Source organism: Triticum urartu, chromosome 1, assembly GCF_003073215.2.
Source record: "Triticum urartu cultivar G1812 chromosome 1, Tu2.1, whole genome shotgun sequence".
Classification (NCBI taxonomy): domain Eukaryota; kingdom Viridiplantae; phylum Streptophyta; class Magnoliopsida; order Poales; family Poaceae; genus Triticum; species Triticum urartu.
Window position 1 is genome coordinate 1,878,944 of NC_053022.1, and position 20,924 is coordinate 1,899,867.

General features: G+C 40.4%; 1 protein-coding gene across 1 annotated transcript; it reads right to left on the bottom strand.

The window, feature by feature from the left end:
* Nucleotides 1-10,278: 10,278 nt before the first annotated feature.
* Nucleotides 10,279-20,632, bottom strand: LOC125540839 (alcohol-forming fatty acyl-CoA reductase-like). Its single transcript, XM_048704386.1, has 10 exons — nt 20,554-20,632; nt 20,356-20,459; nt 20,050-20,252; nt 16,265-16,365; nt 15,935-16,136; nt 11,684-11,845; nt 11,538-11,619; nt 11,141-11,407; nt 10,923-11,050; nt 10,279-10,450 (listed from the first exon to the last, which is right to left on the bottom strand). Exons 1-10 carry the CDS (start codon nt 20,630-20,632, stop codon nt 10,279-10,281), a joined length of 1,500 nt encoding a protein of 499 aa, XP_048560343.1.
* Between the last annotated feature and the right edge of the window lie 292 nt (nt 20,633-20,924).

A 20,924-nucleotide genomic window follows, 5' to 3' on the forward strand; every position in this document is an offset into this window, starting at 1 on the left:
ATCCATTCCTCCCCGACAGCTCACCCGCACCAGTCGACTACTCCGCTCGAGAGTGATGCACCAGTCGACTACTCCTCCCAGCGCCGTCCTCCTACCTCCCTCTCCTTCCCCTTCTTTCTCTTTTTCACTCTTGTTCATCCTATCCATTTTCTTCCTGCAGACGACCCGAGCTCCCGAGTCAAGGCATCCATGGCCGCCGGCCCTATGCATCGTCGACGGACTCCCGACGCCTCCCTAACCCTTCGCCGCGCCCAGAGCTCCAGCCCTGCTCCTGGTCATCGCCTCCCGTGCCTCTTGCCGCATCTCCTGTGCGTCATCGCCGGCCCACGCCCAGCGGCGCCAAGGCCCACGGCCACGTTGGCTCCCGGTGCGTCTTCCTCCTACTCACCGCCGCCTCCCTGCTTGGGCAGGCTCGCCCTCGCCCCCAACCTTCTGCTACGCAAGCACAGTCTGGATTCCTTCTTTTTTTTATGTGCTTTTGGTTGTATGATCTTCAGTGTTCAGATAGTACTACATGGGAATTTATTGAGATAACATGGCTACTTTCATGTTAGGGAACAAAAATTAGAGTGGAAAACATATTAAGTTGCCATCATTTTCATCGCTACAGCAATTTTTATGCTGGAATTATACGCATGGTAATGTTAGTTGCCATGGCAAAAATACTTTCTAATACATAATCATCGTAATAAAAGTTGCCATAAGTTTTTATGATTTTTGGTTGTATGATTTTGTTCAATTGGTATTGGCTTATATCACATACTCGGCTGTGATGTATGTTTTTGTAAGCAGTGGCTCACAGGCGATCAGCGATGAGGCAGCGCAGAAGGCAAGCAGCGCGCGCAAGAAAGGCAAGGAGATTTGAATGAAGCGTTACATGGGCCCAGGGGTGTTGGGCTCGAGAGAGTGGGCCGGCGGGCCGAGTAATACTTGCGTTATATAAGCAAGCGTGTAAACCGTGACGGGTATGGAATTTGAAATCAAAGCATTCTGTCCTCTCGTTCTGCTCTTATCTCCTCTGCTCTGTATCTCTCTCTCCCTCGACTCCGTTTTCCCCTTGCTCCTCCTACCGCCACTCCGACTCGCCGCCGTCGAACTCCGACCGACCCTAGGTCGTGACAGTCTGGTATCAGAGCCGTCTCTCCGCTTCGCCGCGAATCGCCCGAGAAAATTTTTCCCGACTCGTGCCCAGCAAATCCGAGGCGACGGTAGCGGATCACCCTCAGGTTCGATCTGCGTAATCCCTGACCTGAGGTGGGCTGTTTCGGGGAAATTCGGCGGCCACAATGACATTCAAGCCGAACCCGCAGTCGCGCTTCATCGCGGACGAGATGGAGGCGTTTCAGGAAAGGATGTTGAAGGAATTCACGGAAATCCGCGCCGTGCAGAGAAAATTGGCCACCGTCGACGGCCTCAACACGCAACTAGCGGCCCTCGACGCCAAGCTGACCGAGCAATCAGCGCGCCTCGACCAAGTCCAGGTCAAGGTCGACCTCTCGTGCAACACGCTTGGCCAAGTGCAGCAGAGCCAGGCGCATGCGGTGCAGATGAGCAAGCAGCAGGCAGTACCAGAGGCGTCGTCACCAACTGCGTCTGAGATCTCCGACGGCATCCTGGGGGCGAGACCACAACCGGTGGGGCAACCACCACCACGTCCGCTTCAAATACCTGAGGTAGCCTCTGTTCATCTCCAACCTATACTCCCAGTGGCAGAGGAGAACACGAACAAGCGGCAATGGATGCCGAAGATGGATTTCCCCAAGTTCGATGGCACAGATGTTCGAATTTGGCTCGACAAGTGCGACGCGTTTTTCAGACTGTACAACATCCCAGAGAGCTTCAAAGTCACGTCCGCATCTCTGTATTTGTCTGATAATGCCGCCCGTTGGTACCAGGCCTTCAAACAATCGGGTGAGTTCCACACTTGGGAGCAGTTCTGTCAGGCGATACTGTTGGAGTTCGATGTTGATGTGTATCGACAGAAGATGAAGGAACTAATGCTCCTGAAACAGAGAGAAACTGTCGACGAATACAAACAGCAATTTCTGCAGCTGGTATACACGGTTAAACTGTATGAGCCGACAATTAGTGATACTTTCCTGGTTACTCGTTTTGTCATGGGTCTCAAGGAAGAGCTCAGATCAGCTGTCGAGTTTCAGATACCGAGTATGATACAGATAGCAGCTCTGTATGCGTCAGTACAGGAGGGTTTACTGCTTCAACAGAAAAATAAAAAATCTAGTTATACCCGAATGACGTACAACAAATCAGACACACGATCTGGATTGGCTACAGGAGAGCTGTGGAAAGAAAAACAGTTGAAAGAGTATCGTCGGGCAAATGGCCTGTGCTACAAATGTGAAGATAAGTTCGTGCCAGGGTACACATGTAACCAAGCAGTACTAGGGGGAGCACAGCTGAAAGCAACAGAGATGGTTGATCCACATGAGATTATTTCAGACGCAGTGTTGGATGCTCTAGTTACAACAGATACTGAAGAGTGTGCTATGATCTTAGCTACAGCCCTGTCAGGTGCAACCCATCCCAGAACAATTCAACTTCGAGCACTGGTGGGAAACAAAGTTGTATTGATCCTCGTAGACTCAGGCAGCACCCATACGTTTGTGGATCAGTCACTGTTGGACAAGGTTTCCCTTACTGCAGAGAAACTTGAACGACCTCGACCAGTGAAGGTGGCAAATGGAGAGATTATCACCTGCACTGAAATAGTTCCTCAGCTCACTTGGTGGATTCAAGGCCACAGTTTCTGTAACTCCATGCAAGTGTTACCATTAGGAGGACATGACATTATCCTAGGAATGGACTGGTTAGAACAGTGGGGGGTCATGAAATGCCATTGGGCTGACAAGTGGATTCAATTTCAATATAAAGATCAGGAGATCAAACTGCAAGGTGTGCTTCCCAAACAACAAGAACAAATAGAGGAGGTTTCTGCAGAACAACTGTTGAAGTGGGAGAAGGGCAATGAAGTGTGGGCTACAGCTTTACTGAATCGCATTGTTATGGCACCTGTCACTGATATACCTCCAGCTGTGCAGCAAGTAATAGATAGGAACAAGGAAGTGTTCCAAGAGCCAATGTCTCTTCCTCCCCACAGAGCTTTTGATCATTCCATCAATCTGCTGCCAGATACAGTACCTGTAAACTGCAGACCATATAGATATTCACCACAACAGAAGGATGAGATAGAAAGACAGGTTAAGGAAATGTTAGATGCTGGCCTAATCACTCCCAGCATGAGCCCTTTTGCTGCTCCGGTACTGTTAGTAAAAAAGAAAGATGGTACATGGAGATTCTGTGTAGATTACAGAAGGCTGAATGAGGTAACTATCAAAAACAAGTTTCCAATGCCTGTCATTGATGAGATATTGGATGAGTTGGGAGGCAGTAAGTGGTTCTCCAAGTTAGACCTGAGGGCTGGGTACCATCAAATAAGAATGAAGGAAGAAGATGAATACAAAACAGCCTTCAAAACTCACCATGGACAGTTTCAGTTCAGGGTTGTCCCTTTTGGATTAGCAACTTCACCAGGGACATTTCAATGTGTAATGAACTTTATGTTTGCAGGTCCAAACAGAAAGTATGTGCTAGTGTTTATGGATGATATCCTGGTATTCAGTCTGACCCTAGAGGATCATTTGGAACATCTCCAGTCTGTATTCAACATCCTCAAGGAAAATCAACTGTTTGTGAAAGAATCAAAATGTGTGTTTGCCCAACAATCTTTGGAGTATTTGGGACACATAATTTCTGACAAGGGAGTAGCTACAGATCCTGCAAAGACTGAAGCAATGGTACAGTGGCCCACACCCACTAATGTCACTGAATTAAGAGGATTCTTAGGACTGATTGGGTATTATAGGAAGTTTGTGAGGAATTATGGGTTGCTGGCCAAACCTCACTATTCTTCTCAAAAAACAAGCATTTGAGTGGTCCACAGCAGCTCAACAAGCTTTCCAACATTTGAAGGAAGCCATGATCAACACTCCAGTTTTAGCACTGCCTAACTATGACAAAACTTTTACTGTAGAGACTGATGCCTGTAACACTGGAGTGGGTGCTGTTTTGTCTCAAGAAGGGCACCCTGTTGCATTCTATAGTAAATCTCTAGGAGTGGCAAATCAGAAGAAATCCATCTATGAGAAGGAGTTTTTGGCAATTATGATGGCAGTGGACAGATGGAGATCTTATTTGTCTAGAGCACCATTTGTGATCAAAACTGATCACCAAAGCCTGTGTCATTTGGGAGATCAGAACCTGACTTCAGATTTGCAGAGGAAAGCTATGACCAAGCTAGTGGGGCTGTAGTTCTCTATCCAATACAGAAAAGGAGTGGAAAACACTGTTGCTGATGCTCTCTCCAGAGTAGCAACTTGTTTGCTGTGCAAAACATATCCACCAGTAAACCAGTGTGGGTGCAAGAGATCCTAAATTCTTATGCTGTTGATCCTGTGGCTTGTTCCATGCTACAGAAACTAGCAGTGGATCCAGCTGCTTGTCCAGGTTTTCAGTTACAGGAGGGATTACAAAAGCAAGATCACAAGATTTGGATGGGAGCAAATGCTGGTCTCCAAACAAAGTTAATCCAGGCTTTTCAAGCAAGTCCTGTGGGAGGACACTCTGGTATTCTTCCAACATATCATAGAGTGAAGCAACTATTCAGTTGGGAAGGGATGAAAGTAGCTGTAGAAAATTTTGTCAAGCAATGTGCCATTTGCCAACAGGCCAAACATGAGTTATGCAAGAAACCAAGCCTGTTACAACCTCTGCCTGTCCCTGACAGTCCTTGGCAAGCAATCAGTATGGACTTCATTGAGGGACTACCTAAATCAGATGGTTACAGTGCTATATTAGTGGTGGTGGATAGGTTGACTAAAGTAAGCCATTTCCTCCCTCTGAAGCACCCTTTCACAGCACCATCAGTAGCCAAAGTGTTTCTCAACAATATTGTGTCAGACAGAGACAAGATCTTCACTAGTTCATTTTGGAAAGAGCTCTTTAGAGTGTGGGGGACAGAGTTGCAGATGAGTACAACATACCATCCTCAAACAGATGGACAGACTGAAAGAGTAAATCAGTGCCTAGAGATGTACCTAAGATGTGCAGTACATGACTGTCCTGCTAAGTGGGCAACCTGGCTGCCACAGGCTGAATTCTGGTACAATGCTACATATCATTCTTCTCTGGGGTGTACACCATAACAAGCTCTGTATGGCCATGCTCCTAACATAGGTCAGTTAGCAGTGCATCCTGTATCTCCACATCCAGATGTCAGGGCATGGATGGCCACCCACACTGAACACACAGTTGCCCTGAAAGATAACCTGGCAAGGGCCCAGAGAAAGTACAAGCACTTTGCTGACCAAAATCGCTCGGACAGAGTGTTCATGCCAGGGGAGATGGTGTATCTGAGACTGCAACCGTATTCTCAATCTACTGTGGTAAACAGACCCTATCACAAGCTGGCACTCAAGTACTTTGGACCTTACAAAATTGTGGGCAAGATTGGGACTGCAGCTTACAAACTGGAACTACCACAGGGAAGCCAGGTGCATCCGGTTTTTCATGTCTCTCAATTAAAGGGCCATGTGCCAGATCACACCCCGGTGTTCACCACACTACCAGTTCCGGTAGATCTGACAGTACCAGGTGTCATTCCTGAAGAAATTCTCGATCGTCGCTTGGTCAAGAAAGGGAATGCCGCGCATTTGCAAGTCCTAGTTAAATGGGCTACTGTTCCGGCTACGTCAGCAACTTGGGAAGACTATGAGGTGCTTAAGACCAGGTTTCCCAGTGCACCAGCTTGGGGACAAGCTGGTTCTTCAGGGGCGGGTACTGTAAGCAGTGGCTCACAGGCGATCGGCGATGAGGCAGCGCAGAAGGCAAGCAGCGCGCGCAAGAAAGGCAAGGAGATTTGAATGAAGCGTTACATGGGCCTAGGGGTGTTGGGCTCGAGAGAGTGGGCCGGCGGGTCGAGTAATACTTGCGTTATATAAGCAAGCGTGTAAACCGTGACGGGTATGGAATTTGAAATCAAAGCATTCTATCCTCTCGTTCTGCTCTTATCTCCTCTGCTCTGTATCTCTCTCTCTCCCTCGACTCCGTTTTCCCCTTGCTCCTCCTACCGCCACTCCGGCTCGCCGCCGTCGAACTCCGACCGACCCTAGGTCGTGACAGTTTTGCCATGGCAACTTTCTGGTTTGTTTTTCCATAGGGGGAAACAACCCATGGCAAATACTCAAGTTAGCTCGTAGCACGTCTACATTTTTCCATGGCAATTTGTTCACATATTTTTGCCATGTAAATTTCCTTTTCACATAAATCCCCAAGTTTGCTCATGGGAAATCCTTTAGGGGGAACTTTAGAACAAGCTTGGCAATTTTATGGATTCCTGATCTATAACACATGGCAATTTTTATAAAATGTGTGCATTTTCTGATCTATAACATATTTCTTAATTATTAACATGGCAAAGTTGTTGTCATTTTTTCCGGAGCACAGCATAAAGTGGGCTCTTTATTTGTCATATCAAAAAAATCTTGTCTTTTTTCATTTGTTTTCTTATACTGGGCTTTTTCTTTCTTTTTAAGTTTTTCCAGAGAAAAAAGTGAGGAGGCGTTCGGGCTGGGGGGGGGGGGGGGGGGGGGGGGGGGGGGGGGGGGGGTTGTCGTCCTACCAAACGAAATTGTTCGTGGAGTCGGTCCCTCGTACCGAACGAGAGAGTTCGGTCTGGGAAGTCCCCAGCCCGAACGTGGGCGCGTTATCGGGGTCCAAAAGAAAACTCTTACGTGTTGTTCCCATAAAAAAACACTTTACGTGATGTCCATTAGACCATCACGCACATGGGGCTTAAATGAGCTGCGCCGTGGCCCATTTTCACATTATAATTTTTTAATTAATAGATATAATTTATATTTATTATTTTAATTTTGATTGTAAAATTATACATTAATAATATTTAAAATGATATGAACATTATTTTGAATAATATTATTTCTCTTAAAGTGAATACATGAATATAGCCTAAAAATACATGAATCTTTTTTCTGAATACATTAATAATATTTATGTAATTCAACGAATGATATTATAATTCATGACTATTATTGTAAATCATTCATATTATTTTGGTTATGTAATTTTTTTAATAGTCAGGTGTATTTTTTTGAATTATGTGAACAGTATTTATGTAAGCACATTTTTTATATAATTATATTCTTTATATAATTATATTCTTTATAATTACGTGAACATTATTTTAAAAAGTTTACTTCATTTTAGTGATATTATTTATAATTTCAATATTACTAAGTAAAGGAAAATAACTTTTTTTCGGGATTATAAAGGAAAATAACTAACATGTCGGCCGTGACAGCAGCCCATTTAAGACTTATGTGCTTGCATCAAATTGTACTTGATATGTTCGCTAGCCCGGCCGGGTAGTCTCGGAGTCTTCTGTTAGAACCTGGGCGGCGCAATTTTTTGCATTTTATCTTCCTGCTTGTAATGTATCCTGACGGGTGCGGCCCAATGGACACCTTTCATCTTTTTAAGAAAAAAAAACTTCAAGCGGCTTTTTCATGATAAAAATAAAAAATTAGGAGGGTTTCCGCAACAAAAAACAGGTCCCTGCCTCCTATTCACTGATGGGTGGGCCCTGCGCCATGTTGGCGCACCACATCAGCACCCTGCACGTATACAAGTGTAGTTAGCACTGTAGATGCACGCGCAGACCAAGTTCTGTTAGTGATTCAATGTATATCACAAGTTTTAGCACCAAACTGAGTTTTCTCGCCAAGTTCAAGCACCTGTGGTGTGATTGACTCCAAAAGAAATAGGTATTCTTAGTCCGTCATGCAATTTTATGGAAAACTCCATGACTTTTCTGACATTAAACCCGCAATATATATCAAATGTTTTTAAAATACTCATATCTTCTAAACCGTAACTCCAAATTTAACATGTTATATATGAATTTTGATTAAAAAATATGTAGAATCTGAATATGATGTTAATTTACCAGTTAACAATTTGAACAAAATACCATCTATGGTGCAATCTTAATCAATAATACATTATTCGTCCTTTTTCATACTGGTAGTGATTCGGATTGGGGATTAACACATCAGCAAAATCAGGATTGGACATGAAATTGAAGATAAATTTGCTAGATACACCCAATAAATAAGGACATGCATGAAAATAAATAAAAGAAAGACCCAATAAAGATGGGATGTCCGCAATAAAAGAATAAAAGAGAAAATGCAGAGGAGATCCGATAAAGATGAGATGTTGCGCTATTCTCCTATATATAAGAAAAAGGAAAGAGAGGACATGCATGGCAAAAAGTAAAAAAGGAGGCATGCACGACAAAAATAGACATGTTTGGCAAGATATAAATAATCATGAAACAGAGACCAATACCTATGACATGTATGGCAAGAAATAATTATGAAATATGGACGCAAGTACCTGTGTCCACAGGAAACCATACAAAAAGGTTATTTTCCAGACAAAAATCTCTCTTTATGCTTAAACAAATCATATATCTTTTTAACAATTCTTCATGTATTTAAGAAATATGCTTGTGAAAAAAGTGTTCAAGAGTTACCCAAAGTTCGTGATGCTTAAATTGAAAACTTCCCTTGATGCACACATCTTCGTAGTCTGCTAATTTGTCATCGTCTGTTTTTGTCGTTTACCTTTACCGGCCCATTACAATACCCCATTTCACACATAACATCAATAAATGCATGATCACTTGCCCGTTTGTTTGTACGGATTAAATTTATATGCAAGCCGTGTTGAAATAGAATACTTGTGAAATCTTGAATTGCGCTTTTGTAGGCTAAGCCATCTTTTTTTGGGCAGTAGCAACAAATTCACAGATTATAGAGCTTTTTTTGTGGATTAAGAGCGTGTGGAATTTTTTTCTTCAGTTGCAACCCACGGAACTTTTTGGTAGTACTAATAACAGAAATAGGTATTCTGGGTCCATTATGCTATTTTATAGAAAACCCCCAAATTTTTCTGACATTAAACCCGCAGTAGATATCAAATGTTTTTTAAAATACTTATATCTTCTAAACCGTAACTCCAAATTTAACATGTTATATATGAATTTTAATTAGAAAAATATGTAGAATATGAATATGATGTTATTTTAGCCATTAATAATTAAAAAATACTATCTATGGTGTAATCTTAATCAATAATACATTATCCATCTTTCTTTCATACCGGTAATGATAGGGATTGGGGACGAACACCTCAGCAAAAATCACGATTGGACACGGAATTGAAGATAATTTTTTTAGAAACACCCAATAAATAAGGACATGCATGACAAGAAATAAAAGAAAGACACAATCAAGATGGGATGTCCGCTATAAAAGAAATAAAAGAGACTATGGAGAGGAGATCCGATAAAGATGAGATGTTGCACTATTCCCGTATATATAAGAAAAAAGAAAGAGAGGACATGCATATCAAAAAGTAAAAAAGTAGGCATCCACGACAAAAAATTTAATAAAAGATATGTTTGATAAGATATAAATAATGATGAAACAGGGACCAATAACTATGACATGTAGATGCGTCCACAGGAGAGCATACAAAAATGTTCTTTTTCAGACAAAAAAAATCTCTCTTTATGCTTAAAAAAATCATATATCTTTTTAGCAACTCTTCATGTATTTAGGAAATATGCATGTGAAAAAAAGTGTTCAAGAGTTACACTAAGTTGGTGATGCTTAAACTGAAAACCGCCCTTGATGCACACGTCCCCGTAGTGTGCGAATGTGTCATTGTCTGTTTTTGTCACTTTTATTTAGCGTCCCGTAACAATACCCCACTTCACACATAACATGAATGAATGCATGATCACTTGCACTTTTATTTGTATGGATTAAATCTATATGCAAGCCTTGTTGAAATAGAATACATGTGGAATCTTGCACTGTGCTTTTGTAGGCTAAGACAATCTTTGTTTGAGCCGTAGCTACAAATTCTCAGATTACAGATCATTTTTTGTAAATTAAGAGCATGTGGTTTTTTTTCCCGTTGCAACGCACGGGCCTTTTTGCTAGTATATAGTAATGTAGTATAAGAGATTACATAACAGATACGTACATAGACTTTTACATTGCATACCATCAACATAAAGTATATTATTCTTGACAACAATAATTTATCAAGGAACATGCATCCATTTATTGCTCTTTATGTAGAGGTCCTTTTCGCAGAGGCCTATCTTGTCTATTCACTTCGGTTCTTGTTTATGTTGGCATCATTTATAACAGCTGGTACGTGGACATGTAAGAAATACTTGTGCCAACTAATATTCTTGGGATCACAGTTAAATATGTCGTCGTCGCCATTCTCCGTCTCCAGTTCCATTCTCAGCTTTGTAAAGTTCGTGTCGTCAAAGCTTCACACGAAAGAACATGTAACACTTAATTAGCATAACCATAATTAAGTAAAGTTTGTGGAAACTAAATATTGACTCGAGTGTCTGTTTTTTGATATATTTCTTTAAATATTTACATTCAGACTCAAACTTCAATAATATATAACTATATCTTAGTGTCAATTTGAAAGTCTTAAACCATGCATCCCTATTGCCTTGTTTATTATACTCTGATAAGGCTCCATGCTACTCAAACTCTAAATTTTGGAGTGCACAAATTCAAAAAGAGAATATTTACAGTGGTGTTCTGGGTGTTAGTTATTAATTGCAGTGTTCTAGGTGATTGTTAGCTAGCCGAATGGCTTGTTGGCTAGTCGGCTATGGGGAATCAGTTCAAATATTCATATACTTATTGGAAATTTCAGATTCGAGTATATATTACAGTTTTACCAGCAGAAATTAATTAACTGCGAAACACAAGCAGAAATCTCACCGTCCTTTAAAGAATGCATACGGTGCATACAGCTTGACCAACAACTCCAAGAAATTGTATCTCTGATTGAGCTTGTTGTAATATTTTGAAAACAACCCACAGAATAACATGCTCACCGCATGCAACATCTGTTATATAAAGATAAAGATGATAAATTTCAGAAGATAATTTTATCTTCTGAACACGATATATGCATATGCATAAGAAACATTACTTACCTCCAGAGGTACCTTGTACACCAAGAACATGTATGCACGAAAGGATGCAAGTCCCTTGAACAGGTAGGGTCTTCTGTTTTTTAAGGGCTTCCCATTCTCTAGCACACGAGGATTATCGTTGAAGTAATCCTCACATGCATCCTCCATAACCAGAACAGTCAATGGATTCCGAAGTGATGAGCTTACGTGGTATATAACTTGCTGTTTATCGTTCCAGTGAACAACCATGGCGACCAGTGTTGCATTTACTACCATGTCTGCCGGTATCTATACAAGTCAAGTTTAATCAATCAAGTGCTTCACCAGTAGATTCTAGCTAGCCACAGTATAGTTTGGCTACATATACCATTGGTGGTCATTAAGTTATTAGTAAGTTATTAGCGTAGTACGTACTCACCACATCAATTATATCATCACGGTTGCCAATGAAACATGGCAATGCTTGTTCATTGTAGGCGACAATAAGAGCATCAATTGTCCTGGGAAAAATGTATCAGTTTTGCTAGCTTTCCACTGTCTAGTTTCATATAGTCTTTATCATACCTTGCTCCTTCGATCCATCCAGGGAAGGGGTCTTTGTAAGTGCTTGTTACCATGGTGGGTCGGATGATGACAACCGGAAGGTCTCCCCTTTCCTGCCCAATTAATGTCTCCCCGATTGCCTTAGTGAATGCATACACGTTTGGCCATCCAAAATGGCAAGCTCTTCCATAATTAATCAGGAGTTCAGTTAGTATCAAAAGCGAGGTGTCATGCATTACGAATTATACATGCGTCATGTGTACAGCATAGGAGTATATGGTGCAATAAATCTCTAACCACCCTTCGTTGTCTTTCTTATTTAAAAATGCTATTTTACTGATGTAAATCTTCAATGAATGTATTACGCAGTATATGTCATCATTGTCTCCTTGGTCGGTCTACCCTTTGTTCCATGAGGCATTCCCAGACTTCATCTAACCGCATGCCCTTCATATATAGCTATAGGCGTGTGTCAAGATAATTGGAGTGCAAGATATAGTTAACCGAGGTAAATCTATCTATCTACTATATAATTAAAACATAATAAAAATAAGACATTACGTTCTTCCACATAAGATAAATCATATACATCCTTGATCTGTAATACTTACCGCTAAGATTGAAAGATATTATCTTACGTGCCTAAAGTTATGTATGTTAACCTGACACGTTCAGGGTGCATGGATAAAGAAATTGAAAGAAGAGAGGAATTCCGATCAGCATGTACACAAGTGGAGAAATTTAAAAGATCAGCATTTCCACAAAAACGTGCGGATGATGAAAAATAGAATACTGCGAACATAAAACAGAAAAAAACTAGAAGTACCGTGCTATCCTGCCTGTTTCTGTTTCTGTTTCTGGCCCGAGAGCCCCCCTAGCGCCAGTTTTCCTAAGCCCGAGAGCATTCAGATTGCGCCGGCCCATTTCCAAAGTACTGTAGCTGGGGTCAAAACACGGTAGCGTCTTGAATGACTATAGCGATTTCAGGTACTGCAGCGTCACGAGTCCTTATTCTAGAGTTAGGCAGGCTACTTCAAATTTCCGTGTAAAATGCAGGTACTGTAGCGTGTCTAAAACACAAGTACTTTGACGGTTCAAAAAAAGTTCACTCGTGGGACAACGAACCATGAATTTGAAAGTTTTTGTAAATAATAAAACTTCATGCATATTAAAATTGTAAACGAATTTGGAAAAAAATCAATAATTTTGCAAAAATGTTCATGAATTTGACGAACGTTAATGAACTTGGGAAAAATTTCATGAATTTTGAAAATATTCATGGATTTAAAATTCGTTCACCACTTATTAAAAAGTTCATGGATTTGATTTTTTCTTGAAAATTGAAACAACTTCATATTTAAAAAATCATGAAATGTGTGAAAGTACACGAAAATGGAAAAATTCTTTAATTTGAGAGAAGTTCAGGAAATTGATTTTTTTTTATGAATTTTAGAAAAGCTCAAGACTTGAAAAATTCATAGTTTGAAAATATTTCGCAAAAATGAAAAAGAGTTCAATATTTTTTAAGAAGTTCTTAAGATTTTAAAGAATTGTAATTTGGAGAAAGTTTCAATGATGTTAATTTTTCCACAAACTGATAAAAGTTTCAAATTTGAAAAAAAATATTGCATTTTTTAAAAGTTAACGATTTTGATAAAAAGAAAAAAGTGATACGAAAAAAGAACAAAAAAAAACGAAAACTAAGAAACCAAAAGCAGTAGGAAAGGGAAGAAAGAAAAGAAAAAGAAGAATTGAAACCCGTAATAACCCTTGCTGAGGTAAATAAATGGGAAAACACGCTCACAGAAATCCGCATAAATGGGAAAACGCTGACTTACAAAAGTGCCTATAAGTAGCGCATAAGGCACAAAATTTTAGGAATCCCTATCTCTTAATGACACCCAATAACACAAGCAGAAGGCACAAAATTTTCTTTAAACATGTGTCTAATGTCATGAAAAAACATTATCATATGGGTGAAACTATCATTTAGAGGACAAATATAGCATTAGGGAAAAAATTGATCAACCATTTGTAATGTGTGATGGGTATGAGCTAGAGTATCATGAAAATGATGTAACATGATGTCATGCCAGCAAATATAAGAGTTGGAACTACAAATCATGTCAACTCTATGATAATCTGCTTCATGTGCCAAATAATACCACTTAATGAAAACACCATACATAGATACAATAATAAAAATATGTTGTGTCGAGACTTATACAGTTGTAATCATTTAGAAAGTTTCTATGAGCATGCCCAGATAAAAACACTATGTTAGATGTGAGGGCCATAACACATATTTCAAATGTTCGACTTTACTATGAAGGAATATTGTAAATGTAATATTGCAGTGGTTATGATGCTTGTGGGGAATGAAAGATATGTCTAGATTATATTCAATGCTGTGATTCCCTAGAAGATATTTAGGAAGTTGTACTAACGTGCTTTTATTGTCTTATCGCCATTTATAATTTTGTAGGAACACTCAAAATTTAAGACGATGTATATAATCGTATTTAAGCCGAACAAACATGCAGGTCACTAGTTGAAGAAAAAGAAGTTAGACCTACATCCAGTAATACATTTAACAAAAATGCAGAAATTTATATCTCAATAGAAATAATATAATATTTTCCAGTAATACATTAATTTCGTCATCTACAGAAGTCCATATCCATAAAATAATAATGAAAAAAAATCTATGCACTGGACACTGTGTCAAAATCTGTAACGACAAACTATGGCAATACTTGATAAATCTGTAACGCACAAATGGGTCACGTCACCCTGCTAGTTGCTTGTTACAATAGAAACATTATCAAGCTATTTACGTTGTTCATTAATTCTTTCCATATGGTTAACCTAGAAAATGTGTTTCCCCTATTTATTCTACGTTTGTGACAGCATACGTTGTTATACAAAGAATTAAGCATAGAGGACCAAATTTGATCATTTATGTTACAATTACTGTTTGGCTACAACTTTATTTTTTCAGTAAAATAACCAAAACCATGCAGTTAAAAAAATTTGTAAGCAGGGTTTAATTGAAAATATAATTGAATTCCCTTTGGTCAAGCCAGAATAGTTCTTTTAAGTTTGTAGTATAAAACTGCAACCATCAACTAACTTTATATAAATGTCATTTACAAACAAATTATTGAGCAAACTTAAATTTGCTAGGTCCTGAAACTACCAAGAGTTATAACTAGTGTGGCTTAATTAGTATATTTCACATTGGTAGTCAAACTACAGTAAATAAAGGAACCATTAATTGTTTCAACACAATCTTTTTTCGATGTAAATAAAAGTTTGTTAAGAGAAAATGCCAAAACTATGTCTCTCTTACGTCGAACTTCCTATGAAATTTATTTTTTACTCTAGTTTCATTTATTGTATAATGTTTTTGTATAGTCCAAACAAGATTGAGAACTTAGGTCCTGGTGCACCCACTTGCCTTAGAATTTTAAACTTCTTTTAGCGAACATGTCAAGTGGTCTACTCATGTATGAAGTTTCACGAAGAAATGATTTGCTTTCTGGGTGAAAAGGCAAAATTGCAACTTGAAAAAACTGCAATAGAATTTATTATATAGGATCAATTTTTATTTTTTTGCACACATGACCTCGGAAGTCATTCCTTAGTGAACTTTACACGGGAGTACAACACTAGACCATGTTCATTAGAATAAAGTTTCAGAAGTATGTGACTATTTACAAAAATAATTGTGGGTTCGCATAGAGATATGTTCCATTGGGCATTTTCCGTCAAGCTGAATTTCAATCATATTTATTTGTTAAGTAATATATTTTTATGTAAAGGTATTAGAATATGGGATAAGACATCCAAATCAATGGCTATTCTTTTCCTAGAGACACAAATTTTACGAGAATTTGTGTAAATATGTAAAAACGAACAAGTACAACCTGAATTCTAATATAGTGCGTATGGATTATTTTCTAGAAGCCAAGTAGTGTAAACTTTCCCATGCAAAAAAGAAATTGTGTAAACTTGACCAAATCAATCTAAAATTATCAACATCTACAATACCAAATTTATATAGTATGCAATATAATTCCTGGAATATCTAATTAATTATATTTGTTTGGTTTTTTAAATATAGTTATTTTGTCTATAAACTCAGTCAAAGTTTATGAAGATTGACCTTTAGAGAATCTGTATGCATTATATTATGAAATGGGGTGTGTGTTACTTCTTCTTCTTAGAATAGATACCCAACGGCCCATAACGTAACCAAATTGGGTATACCTCTCTAATCCAAGTTTTTTCATGACGGACTTTTCAGGTGGTGCTGAGCTGTCAGTCTTCTTCACAATTGCGAGATCATTTTTGACGTTCTCAACCAACTGCAACTCAGCTTCAACGTCCAAGAAGAGACCTTCTCTTAGAGTTTCACCACTTTGAAGTGCCTTCTCCAGTAACAGCCCATCTTGGGTACCGGCAACATAAGCTGATGAAGGAAAAGAAAAAATCTCTTCATTTATACTTGACAAGGCATGTACTATGTACTGCTACATGTTCCATTTTTTGACAGGGTTGATCAAATAACGTACATTTCGTTATGTAGGATGTACTTACCTGTGGAAACATGAAGAAATAACTTCATATTGAGACACTTCTTGGCAAATTGGCATGCATTTCTTGCTCCTAAGGCATTACATGCCAAAGCAACATCGTACCTATACATGCAGCAACGTTAGAGGCAGCAAGTAAAAAAAGGTCTATAATATAATTGTATCAGGCAGATCCTTCTCTGCAAGACATATAGTACATGTGTTGTCCTCTGACTTTCATTTAAATATGGTGACCAATACAGAGGTATAGGTGGCTAGTGAGCAATAATGACGTGAAACGAGACAAAAGTATAGCTTAAATCCATACAACGCGACCTTCCCACATCATACATTTGTCATGATCATTAGGTCCGAGTAGATGCCAAATCAGGAGAATTCAGTTGCATTATATCGAACGAGACAAACTAATAGCATTATTGGCGGGAGGGGACCTTATTGATATAGATAACAATAAGGACGTGTGGAACAAGAGAGTGTTGATCGTGTCATCACCGTTGATAGTATGATTAGGTGTATGCTAGGGTTTCCTTCCAAGGACCCTCCATTATATCATTGTGGAGCTTGATATCGGTGCTTACGAGTTGTGCTCGGTGATTTTCTTTTTCTTCTTTAGGTTGTCATTCATGGTGGACTACTTACTCTGCAAGTGGATCTTGCACATAGTTTTAAATAGGAGGCTATGACATTCTATGTTTTGTGCTAAATTGGTGCCATAGCACGCTAAATGCTACTAATTTGAAGACCACATGTTTAGTGCGAGGTCTATCCAAATGTTACCAGCGCAATAGCGTGCTATTTACAACTACGATCTTGCGGCAACTTCTTCAAGAAGTGTGAGATGGTGCCAAATCAGGTGGTGACTAGAACTTCTCCCCCTTCTCTCTTTGTTGGTGGGCTCACAAAAGGGAGAGGAAGGGGGGTTGCACCAAGTTTGGTCTAACCTTCTTAGATCTTGCATTTCTAAGGGACTCAAGTTGGCTATGGTGCTCCTTCTTCTTCAAGTTGCAAAACAACAACCTCCACCATTGGAGTTGTGTACCATATCCAACCAGTTTCTTGGTCAAATAGATGACTTTGGTGCGCCATTGCGAGACGTAGATTTCATCATTGGCTTGGGCCTAACACCGATCGCTTTTGCTCTTCGCATGAACCTCCAGGTAGGGATACCCTCTTCTCCTTAATGCCATGATGTTTGCCGGAGACATTGGCCATGGAGTGTCTAACGTGGTTGGGATTTCCTTTAGGACTAGATTGCGGTCTAAGCAGTACCACTAGGGCCGTGTTTGCATATTAAAAATTTGTACTTTTTATGTTTTAGGTTCTTCATCGTGTTGTGGTGTAATACCAACCACCATGAGTCATATTAACTTGTTACACATGGAACTAGTCTATTTTCTCCTTGTAACAAAAAAGGTCAGAAATAAAATGTATCGAAACATATACACTAACGATAATGGAATGTGAACCAAATGGATGGTTTGAACTAGAAAACATTTTTATTTTCCAAATGAGTTTTTTTTACTAGCAAGGCAGGAGCTTAGCTGATTTCATTAGAAGAAAAAAAAATACGAAGTAGACTGGTTTATAAGGAAAAGTAGGCCACAAATTAAAAAGAGACCAAAGCCAAGACAAACAGAACGCCACCACCTAACATGATCTTGACCGGGAGCGATTGTAATCACGATCTTCAGAGACGTCTTCAAAAAGGACGAACGATGCCCGAGGACGCCGTCATCACACCGGCATTGACCCCCCCTGTCGATATATAAGCTTTCGTCCGGACTCACGCACAACCGCCCCGCCAAATATTGGGAATGGTCCAGTCTAGCCAACAACCTCCAACGCTAATCCTCTTTGACCGGCCACATCCTAGTGTGAAGAAGTAATCTCCAACAATGCCACCGAAAAAAGGAGGACATCCATGGATGCTAACTTCACCGGCAACGACCCCCGTTGAAGAACAAGGCTTTCGCCCAAAGCCTGACTCACCACCTTTGACTCTCGGGAGGAGCCAGGCCGCTGTGAACATCAACAGTGGCGAACCAAACAGAAAGGAGAAAAAGGACGCCTCGGCCTCCACGTCACCCTGGAGGGCTACATGCACCCGTGCCCGCACCACCGCCATCTAGTACGAGGCTTTGGAAACAATACCACATCAACCACGAACCAGCGAAACACATCCGCATCACCGCCCGAGGCCAACCACACCGCCAACGAATGCTTCCGCTGCGCTCACAGCTGCGACCAAAGTACGCCGAACGACGCTCACCTGCACCACCAATGCGCTGCCACAACGGCGGATCAGGGCCAGCTGCCATAGCGTTGGATCCGGGCCAGCTGCGTCCTGACCGAGCTCCACGCCCAGATCGGGCTCGCACACCCCCACGCCGCTAGCTGACCCGGGGACGTTGCATCACGGCGCTACAGCGTCGCCTAACCGGAGCAAGGAGCAAGCCAACACATGGAAGCCACAGGTGTACCAGATCTGGCCAGCCATTTCGGAGAAACACGTCAGGCCACCCATCCCACACCAGATCCACCGGAGTAGGACCACGGTGAGGTAACAACGACGCCACCGGAGTTCGCCCGCCGCTGCTTGGCGCTGCCACCGCGGGAACAACACACCCAGCAAGGAGAAGTAGAAAACGAGCCCACTCAACACTTTGGAGGAGAAAGGCTAGTTCGGCGAGATGGGTCTCCTCGGGGCTGCTCTTGCTCGGAAGGACACGGGGGTCAGCTACACGCCTCATTCCAAAACAAGCTTTTGACACAATGGATGTGTTCATTTCTGTCTTTTCTTCTTCATACTCTTAGCAATTTGCACATGTCAAAAAAGAGGCACACTGGCAATTTCAACCATCACGTTAATCTGTTTGCCGTCTGCTAAGAGGCCTCCAAATTGTGACGTACTCCCTTCATTCACCAATATAAGTTGTTCTCACTCTTTTTCCGAGTCGAATGAACATGAACATATTTTAGTGTATTTGTTCACTCCATCATGTTAATCCCTTTGCCGTCATCTAAGAGGCCTCTAAATTGTGAATTACCCTTCATTCACCAATATAAATTGTTCTAACTCTTTTTCCGAGTCGGATGTATATGAACACATTTTAATGCATTTGTTCACTCATTTCAGTCTGTATGTACTTCACATTGAAATACTCAAAACATCTTATATTTGTAAACAGAGCGAGTACTAAATATATGTAGAAACGTTCAGAGAGGAGTTTTGCTATGCTATGCCTACACACAACTCATTAGAGACATTTACGTTGTATTCTGAAAACAATTTGACACATTGTGGTACTAGGATTCTGTCACCTGTAAATTTTCATTTTGAAATATATGGTCATTGATACAAACAAAAAAGGAAAACTCTGAAAATTTTATTAAATTCCTATATATTTGCATGGCTTGCTCTTTTTGTATGAGGTCATCTATCTTTTTTTCCTCCTGATTATATGGTGAGATTGTTATTGTTGTACTATACTTTTCATTTTCTAGCAATAATTAGTTCAACTAAACATGCTCAAAGTGAGCGGGTGTACCTACACAGACGCTCAATAACCACTTTTCAAAAATTTATTGTAAAAAGTTTTGAGAAAAAAGAAGTTTATTTTAATTGTATAGATAAAAAACCCAACAAATGCAATAATATTGTTCTCATAACAAAATAAACAAGATAACTTTGCGCTTTCGGTTGTTATCTTTTCACGATATACTCCGTAGTACGTTGTTACCTGATTTGTATGCTAACACAACGCATGGGCAAGAAGTCAGGGAATTAACCTTTCATAAAAGCTAGTGGTTGCAGCGACATTGAGAATAACATCAATCTCCTCCGACAGGGCATCCACTCTTGCGTTGTCCAGCCCTAAGTGGCTAGCCATGATGTCTCCCGCGAGAGGTACTACCTTTTCTTTGATGAAGTTTTGGAAGCCAGTAATCCCGTATTTTTCTCGCAGAAGATTGAAGGGATCCTTTCCAATCACCTTTATCACAGAAGTAGAACAGGACACGGCAATATTATGGTAGACAGTTTGGCATTTCTCAGGATCTTATCGTAAGTTGACATGAGTTAATCCAATTGTTTACCTCGGATAAGACACGCTGCTCGGCAGACATAGCGTCCGGGGCGCGCACCAGCAGGTACAGCTTCTTCACAGCCGGCTGGACCCGCAGTATCTTCTCCACGAGCACTGTATGTAAGATACGAGGAGATGCTATAACTAGGGATCAATAATTCAAGAATGATGCGCATGCATGCAGGATAGAGGTAGTTGTCGTACATACATTTCCCGAGGTACCCTGTTGAGCCGGTGATGAGGATGCACTTATCTCTCAAACACTCGGCCACAGCGCTGGACTCCATTTCCGCAAAGATGGACTTGACTACTTGCTCGTGAGGAAAACTGATTGAACGAGGTACGCTTTGTAGCTTATTTATAGAGCGAAACTATTACATGTACCTTTTGTCCGACCATGGTACTACAACGAATACAGCGGTGCTGCCCTAGCTTATTTAGCGCGCAACTGTGCATTAATTAAGACAGCTGCACACTATGATTAGTACTACTTTTTGGGTAAAGCCATAACGTTATTGAATAAATAATTAATCACTACCCAAAAAAAATTAATCACTAACTAGCAGGATGACCAGCGGA